This window comes from Diplotaxodon limnothrissa, linkage group LG23 (assembly GCF_057381915.1).
Source record: "Diplotaxodon limnothrissa isolate DT_005_m linkage group LG23, D_limnothrissa_male_GT1.1, whole genome shotgun sequence".
Classification (NCBI taxonomy): domain Eukaryota; kingdom Metazoa; phylum Chordata; class Actinopteri; order Cichliformes; family Cichlidae; genus Diplotaxodon; species Diplotaxodon limnothrissa.
In genome coordinates this window covers 25,668,630-25,681,295 of record NC_140617.1, presented here as the reverse complement: position 1 = coordinate 25,681,295, position 12,666 = coordinate 25,668,630, and the positions used below count along the sequence as shown (strand labels likewise).

General features: G+C 40.1%; 2 protein-coding genes across 2 annotated transcripts in view; one reads left to right on the top strand and one right to left on the bottom strand.

Moving 5' to 3' along the window:
* Positions 1 to 1,087: 1,087 nt before the first annotated feature.
* Positions 1,088 to 8,319, bottom strand: LOC146608182 (nuclear receptor subfamily 4 group A member 2-like). Its single transcript, XM_085347137.1, has 7 exons — positions 8,274 to 8,319; positions 7,300 to 8,123; positions 6,047 to 6,176; positions 5,788 to 5,945; positions 5,481 to 5,680; positions 5,188 to 5,366; positions 1,088 to 1,347 (listed from the first exon to the last, which is right to left on the bottom strand). The coding sequence occupies exons 2-7, from the start codon at positions 8,116 to 8,118 to the stop codon at positions 1,088 to 1,090; spliced, it is 1,746 nt and encodes a 581-aa protein (XP_085203263.1). The 5' UTR covers positions 8,119 to 8,123; positions 8,274 to 8,319.
* Positions 8,320 to 9,146: 827 nt separating this feature from the next.
* LOC146608181 (glycerol-3-phosphate dehydrogenase, mitochondrial-like) overlaps positions 9,147 to 12,666 on the top strand; it is a 36,663-nt gene continuing 33,143 nt past the window's right edge. Inside the window, exon 1 of the mRNA XM_085347961.1 lies at positions 9,147 to 9,230. The gene's annotated coding sequence lies outside the window, so the exon portion shown is untranslated. The remainder of the gene's footprint in view (positions 9,231 to 12,666) is intronic.

Below are 12,666 nucleotides of genomic sequence, written 5' to 3'. Positions count from 1 at the left end.
CAGGCGTTAGCATCCATATTTACTGTTTCCTGCATGAATCGTGCAAATTTTCAATAAACTGTGTTGCAGCATTTCACACAAATGCAGCCAGCTACCCATAATGTGTTCGTATGGGTGAGTACTTTATGGCATTTTTGCATGCATAAAAAATAATAAGCAAAAAAAAAAATTGCATTAATACGAACCAACACGTACAGAAAGAATGACCTTTGCATAAAAACAATGTGACATAAATTTGGTCTATGCAATAAGTACATTTAAAAAATGCAAACTTACATATAAGTTTGAAAACATAATTAAAATTTAACAGCAAAATAAAATAATTGAATCTCTTTAAGAATGCGTTTTTACAACAGTAGGTGTTAGAAAGTTGAATTAAATGTTATATATTGTAATTAGAATTGTTATTAAATTCAGTATAACATTTTTAAAGGGACTCTGCATTTCCTGCGATTAAAAATCAAATGTCCAACCATAGTTTCAAATAAATGATAGAAGGCCCAGCAGTCCAGCCAGTGTAACTTCATTTAGTCTTTTATTTATGAAAGTGTGGACAATGACATCTTACTCTGAGAAGACAACAGAGGTTAATGAATATTATTAATCACTAATAAACATGATGGGACGCCTTGTCTCGTATCAAAATGCCTTTGTACACAATGAGTAGCAGGAGAAAGCGTAAAATAAAGTCGTCTGAGTCACTTGCAGTCCATAATCTTGGCCTGACGGGCTCATTAAATCACGCTGTACAGAGTAATAATGGTAGGAAAAGCTTATTTCAGTCTTGCAATGAAATTAATCCTTTTTTTCAAAGTCATCAGCATGCTTCAGTGAAGTTATATTTAGAAATTAAGTGGTCACAATTCTTGGATTAAATTGCTTCCACTTCTCATTTCACTTGTTCTCATCCCAATGTGATCTTCTGGTTCGGTATAACTTTTTAAAAATGTTTTTGTTTCTTATTTTTTTGCGCACAACATCCAGATAGTCAGCAATTATTATCAGGAACAAAGCAAAAGGGGTCTTACAGTGTCCTCGGCGAGAAAACCACAGAAAACCGTTTCCCTGTGTGTCTCCTTTCTTGTCTCTAAAATGGCAACGTGTCGAGGAATAACTTATCTATGATGGCTGGTGGCGGCACCAGATCCTCCAGCTTCAGGTAGAAAATCCTCTGCAGGCCCTGGATGCACAGAGTGCGAAGTTCCGGCAGCTTTTCCAAAAGTCTGGACAAATGATTGGACCAACAGCTCGAGCCTCCATCCGCGCTTGTCCCACCGTCCTTCAAGCACCTGACCACGCTGCTCTGTAGCTCCTCAACTTTCTTTGGCTCCTTCAGTCCATGCCGCTCTGTAGAGAATTAAATAAAAAATGAACTAACTTTACAAAGTTAACCAGGATATATTGAATTCTTTTATTACCTTTTAACTGGTGCTACAATAATTTCATTAAGTAAAATTACTACTTGTAAATCAGACTTTTGGTAGCTACATTCATCTCAAGGCTTTTGTTCTAAAATAACAAAGAATGTGAACTTTTAAAAATTCAGTTTTATCAACCAAATTTCAACCATTCAATTCATCTTATAAATCGCATATTTAAGATTGTTTTGCTTGGGTATAATTTTCAATACTTTTCCAGTCATTATGTTTAGCTAAGATTTTGCCATGCTATCTGTTACTGTTGGTTAGCAAATAGGTTTGACTAATTATATTAATAATTTATTCAATTTTAAAGCCCACTTATCGGGCCTCAACTTAGCTAACAAACTCATTTGTCTCAAACTTTTAGCTATTTCAACTAGTTTTCTTTTACTATTTCAAATTAGCTTTAACTAGTTTTTCTACCCAATTACTTTTAGCTAACCTTTTAGTAGTCAGTTTAGCTAATTATGCTAACTATTAATTTTAATAACATTTTAAAAACTATTTATCAGAGGTGTGGACTCGAGTCACATGACTTGGACTCGAGTCAGACTCGAGTCATTAATTTTATGACTTTAGACTTGACTTGAAAAAATGTTCTAAGACTTGTGACTTGACTTGGACTTTTACACCAATGACCTGGGACTTGAATTGGACTTGAACCGGTTTACTTGAAAAGACTTGATATTTCACCCCAAATATAAAATTTAACATGCATATTATATAGAGATTGAAAATGTGACGTCATTCAGGGGTAAAACCGCAAAGGATTCTGGGAACTCGTGGCAAGAGGTACTAGCGCACGCAGGCTTTCAATTGAAATCACAGCGATAAAAAAGAAACACAAAAATGGCAAGAAGCTGTTGTATCATTAACTGCAATAGCCGGTCGCATGACAGCCACGGAAAGCCGACGGGTAAAGAGATCGGCTGTTATCGGATTACGTCGTTGAAGAGAAATTGTTCGAGCCATGTTTCCGAAGTAACAAAGACGCGATGGGTGGCCTGGATTGCAGCCATTCAAAGACCAAATATAACGTCCCAGAACACTCCAGCTCACAGGTTAGTCTGCTCCAAGCATTTACACAAAGGCAAATCTTCTGTTGTAGTTAATGCGTCATTTTCATAACATAATTGGTGATATAGGTTACAAGCAAGTCTGGCGCTGAACAGAAATTGTCGCGCTATGCTCCTTTGTTTATTGTGCATAAATAGTGAATTGTCCTGACACAATATTGCGTTTCGCTTCTGTTATTATGGTACATTGACAAAAACATATACGTTTATTCACAGGATAAAACAGGTTTTTTGTATCACTAATTGCCCAGTACGATTACAGCATACAATATTATTGTCACTGCTGCATTTCTGTAACGCGTACCAGAAATTATTTCCACTACTAATTAATTACCGTTGAGCTTAAAGGTCCTATTAATAAACTGTTAACGTATGTGTATTTATGACGACGATTTGTGAGACTGGTAAACTTATGATACGTACGATGGTCTTTCGTTCTACACGGTGCATTTCAAGGTCCTGTACCCATCCGTCGGTAAACTGTACCTGGGCTTGTTGCAGTGACCTGAAGTTACTATGTCGTGCCAAACTGCATCCAAGAATAACATGCAGCTTATCTCAGAACTGTCGGTGAAAATTATTCTTGGAGCTAGGTTTAATTGAGCTGCATTTTAAAGAGGTGCAATTTCACAATTTGTGTATATTTTCTAAGTTCACTATTTTGTCATGTGTTGAGAAAAACACAGATTTAAAAATTACATGGTCTAATATTTACATTTAGCATAACTGCAACATTATTTTTTCGTTTTTTTTTTTTTTTTTTAAAGACTCGAAAGGACTTGAAATTCAAAATTTCAGACTTGTGACTTTACTCGGACTTTTACACCAGTGACTTGAGACTCGACTCTGACTTGCCTGACATTACTTGAGACTTGACTTGAGACTTGAGGATAAAGACTTGAGACTTACTTGAGACTTGCAAAACAATGACTTGGTCCCACCTCTGCTATTTATCCCATATTAACTTTTTTTTTTTTATTAATTATATGAACCACATTTCAACCATTATCATATAAATTGTAGACTAAAGAGATTTTTGTTTAGGTAGAAGTGTCAGTGCTTTTCCAATCATTACTGTCTGTAATGTTAATTAGCTGATAAGTTTAGCTAATTATAGCAAACATTTATCCAATAAATTTAATTAAACATTTTTTGAGCCTCTGGTTGTTGCTAACAAATCTATTTAAACAATTTACTTTTATCAATTCTGTTTTCTTTATTTCAACCACTTTTTAAAAAAACAAATTACACTATTAAATTACCTTAAACTAATTATTCCCCAAAAGTTTTTGTTTTTACCATTTTTGTTATTTTAAAAGATTCTATATAATATTACGTCTTTGCTTTTAGCTAACTTTAGCTGTTGTCTTTACTTTTTCGCAGTCATATTTAGCTAATAGAAACGTATCCATTACTTTTAAATCATTTTTAAGATATTTATCTATTTTAACTAGAAAGTTAGTTATTATAATTTGCTAACTATTTCAACCATAATTAAATTACTAACAATTTATCCATAACTTTTATCAACAAGTTGTCAAACAAACTATTGTTTTGTTGTTGTTTGTTGTTTTTTTCACTATTTCCAGCCATTACCCTTTAATCTGGGCTAATTACTTGGAACTTTTAGATAACTATTTAAACCAGTTACACTAATTATTGCACTTATTATTCTACAAGATCGTGAAGGACCTCAGCCATCCCAACAACAGACTGTTCTCTCTGTTGAGGTCAGGAAAGCGATTCCGCTCCCTGAAGACCAACACAGAGAGACTGAGGAGGAGCTTCTTCCCGCAGGCGATACGGTCTCTCAATCACACCACCACACAGTACTGACCCACACATACAGTTCTTACACACACTGGACATTCTGGACATTGTTTTCACTTCATTACTTAAATCACGCTGCTGTTATTGTGTATATATTTATTTATATTTCTTCATACATTCTTATATAGTTCTATATTGTGTATTTTGTTGTACAGTTATTTTATTTTCAACTTTAATTTATATATTTTATCTTATTCTTTCCCAGTTAAATTACCCTTCATTCTAATTTGTGTTGTACAGTTATTTCATTTTTAACCTTAATTTATATTTTATTCCTTCCTAGTTAAATTTACCCTTTTTAATTTTTCATATTTATTTCCTATCTTATTCATAGCCTTTTCCTTTTTTGTTTTCTTTAGGTCACGAGCAGTTGTCCAAGCATTTCACTACATATCGTACTGTGTATGACTGTGTACGTGACAAATAAAATTTGAATTTGAATTTGAATTTGAACATGGCGTCACAAATTATGTAAAATTGCACACCTTTTGCCAAGTTTCGCTAGATTTTCTCTAGATTTAGAGAAACTAAATCAATAACAATCAGTCCAGCTTACTTGTCATCCCTTAAACATGTAGTTCACATTCAGGAAAGTTTATCCTCAGTAAATTAAAGCTTCACATCCTGGCATGATTTAATAATGTGACTGATTATACAATATTGTTCTTTTATCTTTATTTTGATTTTTCTTTTTTTAAACTGGAGCTGTGTTAATGACAAAAAATATTATAAATGGTAACATTCCCATGTTGAATATTATCAAAATAGATAATCCAGGGTCACTTGAATGTAGCATTTATTGGTTATGTCTTTAAGCTTTGTAAATCGCATGAAGCGGAAAATGTTCTTGGACGTCTCACCGGTGACCAGGGCGAGGGTGCATATACAGGAGAAGGTGGAGACGTCCAAGTTCATCCTCTGCAGATTGGCAGAAAATTCAACAATGCTGTCAATCCATTCGCCAAAGCCCCGCAGACACTGGAGCCGGTGCCACACTGACCCGTCACAGAAGATCAGTTTCCCTTCTTCTGGGTTGGATCTGAAATGTTACAACAGCCTGTGGTTAACGTGTGAAGCTGGAGGGCAGAGGTGAATAAATAAATAAGTAAATAGGCAAATAAATTCTATATAAAATGTGTAAAAGGTTATTTACCTGTACGACAACCGTAAAACAAAAAGTTCCAGGAAGGCAGAGTAGAAGAGAAGGTCTTGGTCATGTTTAGGTAGAGAGGTGAAACCCGGGATCTTCTGCGCCCAACCCCGAATAACCTCTATCGATCTGGTCAGGAGGTCATAAAACTGGCGGACATGCTGAGCATCGTCTCCTGGGGGACTTCCTGGATTCTCTTTAAACTGCATTTAAAGGTCACCGGTCGGATCAGATTGGAAGGAAGGAGGATACCAATGATTATAACTCTACTATGTCTTAGTCGTATATCAACAGTGTCAGTTCTACTTACTTTGGAGTAGTCCAGGCGAGAAGGTGGAGGATTGGACTCCACATGCGCCCTGATGAGGGCGCTCAGGAGGGCGCTGCCAGGTGAGGAGGCGTCTGGAAGAGCTCTGGGTTTGGACGGCAAGCGACCTCTTCGACCTTTCAGGCTGTCTGTCCTCACCACTGCAGAGGAAAAGATGAAGAGGGCGACACTTTTCAGCTCTGACCTCCTAAACGGCACCAAGAATAATGGTTTAAGAAGCTTTTTGGCTCTATCAGTTTACCTTCTTTGACCATTCCCACTGCGAGGCACTTCTGGAAACGGCAATATTGGCATCGGTTCCTTCTGCGTTTGTCCACAGGGCAGCTTTTGGCAGCCAAGCACACATACTTGGCATTTTTTTGCACTGTGCGCTGCACAGAGAGAAGAAGAATCTGCATATTACTCTATATACCTTTTGAAAAATACAATCCTGCACTTTAATAGGTTCATGGCTCTCGGGCTGAGGTGTGGTCGAATTTACATCAGTCTTCTTCCTGATCCAGCAAACACACCTGATGGTTAAAGGACTCTTTGGTTAATAAAAATCTGACTTGTTGGTGTGTTTCTTAAAAACTTGAAACAACTTTCAGTGCTCTAAACACATCTACCACTTGCTGCTGTTCACTAAAACTTTACACAGTACCTTTTCTTTTTCTAGTAAGAGATTTTTGGAAATTTTCTTGTAAAATTTTCAAATTAAAGCACAATTTTGGTCTCTAGAAACGTGTGCTGGTGGATTAGTCTGAAATATGGAGCCATATGGATCTTTTAAAAGATCTAATATGAGAAAAAGGAACAAAAAAAAAAACGGTCCCTATGAAAGAAACAACAAGAAGAGACATAACAATAGTAATAGCGGACTTTTTTTTATAAACATACTGTCATGACAATACATCTCAGAGGGCTCATTGTTAAAAAAAATACTTTTGAGCCATTTTAGAAAGATAAGAAAGGTAAAAGTAACCTAACAAGGGGTTAAATTGTTCCTTCAAAATTAGTGGCAGCACTCTTGCTCCTGTGGGCCATCTGAGGCACTGAGCAGTCGGACAGGCAGGTCTGGGTAAATAGAGGGTCGTGGTCATTCATAATTTGGAGACTGGCCCCGGGGAATCTCCCAGTGAAAGACGAAGGAGAAGGTTTTGATTCACGGCACGTTGGTGACCATTTTCATACAGGACATTCGCGACGTTTAACGCGCGTGTCAAGAGACCAAGAGAACAAAACGTGCCTCTGGAGTCTATTGTCCAATTTAGAAGGCCGGTCAGAGCTCCCCGGGGGAAGCTTTATATTATAGCCAATTACTTGGAATTAGAGTTGCATTATGGGATATAATTCCCGTGGGTGTGTAGTTATTTTTTCATCATATTTTTCACAGAAATGTTGGAAGACTTTTGTGCTAAAAAAGGGAGTAAATATCCATAAAAAACAACTTTCAGATCTTCAGAGTTTCCTTTAAAACTGCAGATTTGTATTAAGCCTTCACTGAAAACAAACCTTGAAGAACCCCTTGCAGCCCTCGCAGGTGCGCACTCCGTAGTGCTGGCAGGCTGCGTTATCCCCGCATACCGCGCACACCCCCTCTGAGCTCAGCGGTCCTCGGCCGGGCGCAGAAGAAGTTTGGTATTCCATAAAGTGGTGGCCGTGCGCGAGATGGAGTGGGTGAGCAAATCCAACACCGCTCTGTTTGCCCAGGCCGGTGGAGCCCAAAACGGTGGGTGTTTCCAGCTGCTGGTGCGCCAGAGCTCCGTCAAACTTCACCTGGCACGTGGACAAACTCTGGCCGTCGTGTTGCGCGTGTTTTAGGGACAGCAGGGAAAACCTGGACAGCGCGTTTTTCCTGTGCGTCGCCAAATAGTCCTGCCGAAAGCTGTACAGGGAGCCGGAGTCCTCCCAAATGTGTCCCGACGGAAGCTGGAAGTTGGGCGTGAGGGAGGAGTGCGGGGAGGGGGAGCGGTAGTAATAAACGGGGCTCGGGGAAGAAAGGAGCTCGTCTGACTGGTGCGCTGGGTGCTGATTCGGTTGATAGCGCGGGCACCCGTGCGCATCCTCCACCTTGACGCACGGCAGCTCCCCCTGGACCTGCATCTGAAACAGACACGGGGGCTTTACGTCGTACCCAGAGCCGTAAGAGTCCGCCAGGGGGCCGAAGGTGGGGCCCGAGGCTCCAGCCGACACTTCACTGTTAGTAAGATCCATGCTGAACTTGACAAACTCCGGAGTGAGGAAGTCGCAGCTGCGCTCTCCGCCGGAGCTCTGGGAGGCTGGGCTGGCTCCTTGAGGCGACGAGCCGCACTGGGTCTGGACGCACGGCATGATCACTGCAACAACACACGCAGATGATGAAACGTGTTTAAAAGTGCGATAAAGTGATGCTCTAGTGAGGCAATGTCGCTGGAATTCACCGTCAATGCTTTTTTGTTGATATATTTAATTATAATATTTTTTTAAGGTGAAACAAGCAAACTCACCTTACAATTGATTTTCCACAACCTCCTATTGTGCCCCAAACGTCTCCTGGCACGAAACAGAAACAACAGATAATTTGTTAGCGAGCCCAGTCCCCCCATTTAAACTCAAAAGAGTAACATTTCCACTACCTTAGATGTGGATCCAGTGCGGGAGGACGCTGGTGAGTAATCCCATCCCTACTGTGTTGCTGCTCGTGGATCTTCTGAAGCTCTCTGGCTGTATGGACGGAGCGATGGAAATGACTGTTCACTTCAGCCACTCTTTGGCTTTGCAGACTGGCTGCCAGTGGCACCGACAATGTGCTTTTGTTTACGTGCTTACGCGCTCCAAGCCCCATTACGCACGCACTGGCCACAGAGGGGTGGTGTGAGAGAGTGTGTGTGTGAGTATGTGTGTGTGTGTGGTTAGAAAGCGGCTCAGTGAATTTGGAAATTATGTTTATAATTAAGTTTAATGTAGTTTTAATAGATGTACGGCTGCAGTGGGGGATTCAGATTGGACTTATCTAGTTGTAAACGTGTGTAAAAGTATATAAAATTACACTTTTTATGTAGTTTTTAAAAACACAAGAATACTACTACACATGCTTTAATCTGCAGGGTGCTTGGTTTACTTATATGTGCACGCCTTCTGTCCTAAATAACAGAGGAAACGACAGCTGGCTCGTTGTTATTATCCCCAGGGAGGATGAAGAAAAGAGCGGAGTTGCGCAATCCTGCCTTTGCCTTACATCAATTTACGTGGCACCGCCTCCGCTCGAACCCAATTGGACGCTCTCAGCCGAGCTCCGCCCTCCGATTGGCTCTCCCCGACATCGCTCGACGTGCCCGCCGGGCTTCCTGGTTGTAGCTGTCAAGCGCTCACTCAAGCTACGGTTTGGATAGCTACCGATGCCCCCAGTCGCCGCCCTGCATCGCCCCGAGCGACTTTTATCCAGCCACGAAGCACCAAGTCCTGTAAGTGGGAATGTTTGTTGTGTCACCCGGTGATTTTCGGACATTTTAAAGCCGCTCTAAATCATTGTCTAACCCGTGTTTTTCTTTTCTTTCCCGACCCCAATAAAGGAAAAAAAAGCAGAACATCTGCGAATTTTTCTTCGCTAGCCGCTATAGGGCTGAGAGACTACCCTTCAGTTTTATCGTGTTCGTGGAGCTAAACACGGGCCATATTTACGTGTCTTTTTAGGCTATTTAAGCCCGCGTGAACGGCTAAATATTTCACACACCCTTTGAAGTGTATGTAGCCTTTTTTTCTTCTTCTTCTTTTTTACAACGTAAAGGCGAAGGTCAACAGTAATCTCCCCCCTCAGAGACCACACCGACACTGATCGCTTACATTTTGATCCACGGCAGGACAACAGTTAAAGATCAAACCGACTTCCTCTTGTGTGGCCCGGCGTACCTGCATCGGTATATCACCACCTGCTGTTAAAAGCAAACACTCCCAAGTAGGACATTTTGAATTAAAAGAAAAAGCCACAAATTTCACGTGTTTCTTCATAAAAATCACCCCCTCCTCCTCTTCCGGATTCATAATGAGCCTGCAGGCTGCTCTAAGTGAAAGCTGGTGACTTTCCCCCGTGACACGAAGACACCAGTAGTGGCATGAATATGGTGTGCCATGTTAATAACATAGAGTTTAAGAGTCCTAGTTGCTTCACTCACAAAATCAGTTGTGTCAAACCTGAGGTCCGGGGGCCAGAATCGGCCTGGACTCCAACCGGTCAACTTCAAAAAGCAGGAATGAGGGTGTACATTTTGGCCTTTTAACTATATTTCAAAGGTTTTAGCTTTATCTTAACTGATAAACACCTCCCACATGGCCATTCATGCTACACCAAAGTAAATAGCTATGTAATAGATTTTTTGAGTTTGACATCACAGCACTAAAGGAGGCACCGATTGTGAAAGTCTGGGCTAGTGCTCATGTTTAAATATTCCAGATTGCCCCACACAGCTGGTGCAATACCTTGTCTTTGAGGGTTTTTAGTTAATTGGTATAATTTATTCCTGTCTGTGAGAAACAAACTAGTGTTTAATCTTTGAACACGTAGCCAGCACAAACATAGCATGACATTTGTACACTTTTGGAAAAGATTTTTTTCTTTTTGGAAAAAGAAAAAAAGTGGAACGATGGAGCGACTGGTCTCATTGTGAAACGTCAGGCTAATTATTTTCATCGTCACTTTGTTGGTGTCCACATTATGTGGACCAGTGATGTGGACCACAAATGGGACCTTAATCTTCAAAATTAGCATCATGTTCTTTTAAGTAATGATTTAAACTTGTGATTGGGACCATAAACATATTAGAATAGTGCTTACTGAGGCCATTGGTCAAGGAAGACGTATCAGGGCTGTCAGATTTGTTTTTGAAAGTAGGAAAGTCGCCCCCTGCTGGACTTTTGGAGGCAATAAATTGCACACTGAGCTAAATTTGTCAGACTCACCTAGTCTTAATGCAGGTTTTCACACAGATTGCGTAATTTAGCCTAGTTAAAGTTAACATAGCGAAATTGTGCTTTGTTAATTGATATCTGGCTGTTGGGTAATTGCTAATAAATGGTAAATGTCCTGTATTTGTATAGCGCTTTACTAGTCCCTAAGGACCCCAAAGCGCTTTACACATCCAGTCATCCACCCATTCACACACTTGTGATGGCAAGCTACATTGTAGCCACAGCCACCCTGGGGCGTACTGACAGAGGCGAGGCTGCCGGACACTGGCACCACTGGTGTCTGACCACCACCAGTAGGCAACAGGTGAAGTGTCTTGCTCAAGGACACAACGACCGAGACCAAGCTGGAGCTCGAACCGGCAACCTTCCGATTACAAGGCGAACTCCCAACTCTTGAGCCACGATCGCCATTAATAGTTAAACCGTCAACAACTAAGATGGCATTTACTGATGTACTCTCTCTGGGTGTGTCCCTTGGCTTCTTTCCATCCAGGCTTGCTTGGAAACTTTCAAAGGGAGGCGCTGTTTAGATACCACACCGCATCAGCTGGCTCATTTTGACGTGAAGCTTCAGAAGCTTTACTTCGACTAAAATCTTTTTTCAAAGACTGCTTGAAGCCCTGTAGAGTCCATGCCTATTTGGTACATCGTGGTGTAATAACTAGAAGATAAAATGCAGACTGGGACTGGACACTTCAAGCAAAATGACTGTTTGTTTGATTTTGATGTCTTTTGAACATGTTTTAATTCACCCAAACAAAATTCAGAAGAAGGCAAACTTCAGCCTGACTTATAGGTGTGAAAAAAGTTGATACTGTTATTAATTTGTAGTTGTTGTTTTGAGAGGTAAAGTTTAGAATTTGGTCAAAAGTTGGCAGTAAAAATAATAAAAGACAGCGTTTGTGTGGCTAATGTCTGGCTGCCACAGTGGTATGCTACATGTAATAGGTCATTAATTACAGCAAACTGCTTGTTGACCTTTGGGCCATCTGCTTTATTAAAATGCATTAGAATCTGCTGCGGTGCACTGCGCTCCCTGGAAACTTGTTTTTCGGCGTACGTTACAGTAGGAATGCAAATACTTTACTGGGGCTCACCTGATGGGAATTGAAATTCGTGGGCCGGCGTGCAGAGCAATGTGTGTCACGTCGTGCTCGTTACGGCACAGACTCATTATCAGAATATTAAAGAGTCAACATCATCATATTCATTGGGGATCAATTTTAGTTGCATTTTCTTCAAGTATTATTTTCTCTGATGTAACCTGTAAAACCTGACCAGATGAGTTTTAATTATAGTTATTTACTGCATGTAACCTGGTTAGACTTTATACTTCCTTTGTCAGAGAGCTGAAGAAATTATGTTTTTTTGGCATGTTATGCATTTGATGCTAAAAAGTTCTGCTTCTTCTTTGCTGAGATTTGCTGCTTTTTTCTTTGTTAAACATCAGCACTTACTATTTGCTACCATTTTATACACCCGATGATCGTGTAATGTTAGGCAGTAATCGATGGGTAGATTAATGATGAAACTGTTCCTTCTATAGTCCCTTTTTACACAGGTAGAATTACACTTAGTGGCCAAAGGTTTGTGGACATCTAAATGATTTACTGATATGTTCCAGTAGACATGGAATTTGGATTCACATTCAGGGGTTTTCTTGGTTGAGAGTGAGCCTTTTTGTTCCACATATACATATAAATATATTATAAATATGAGTAACTAAAATCCATACTTGTTAGAAATAACAGTGATCACCTATTTAGCTCACCAGGCAACCGCTATGATGTAAGGCTAATGAAGAGGCCTGCCCCAAGGCCATTTAATGTAAGTCTTCTGATCTTTTTCTTCTGAAGTTTTTATGCCTTCTCTCATCTGAGCTAGAAATTCCAAAAATATGTGTTTTTTTCTTCGTTATTTAAACTTAATATATAA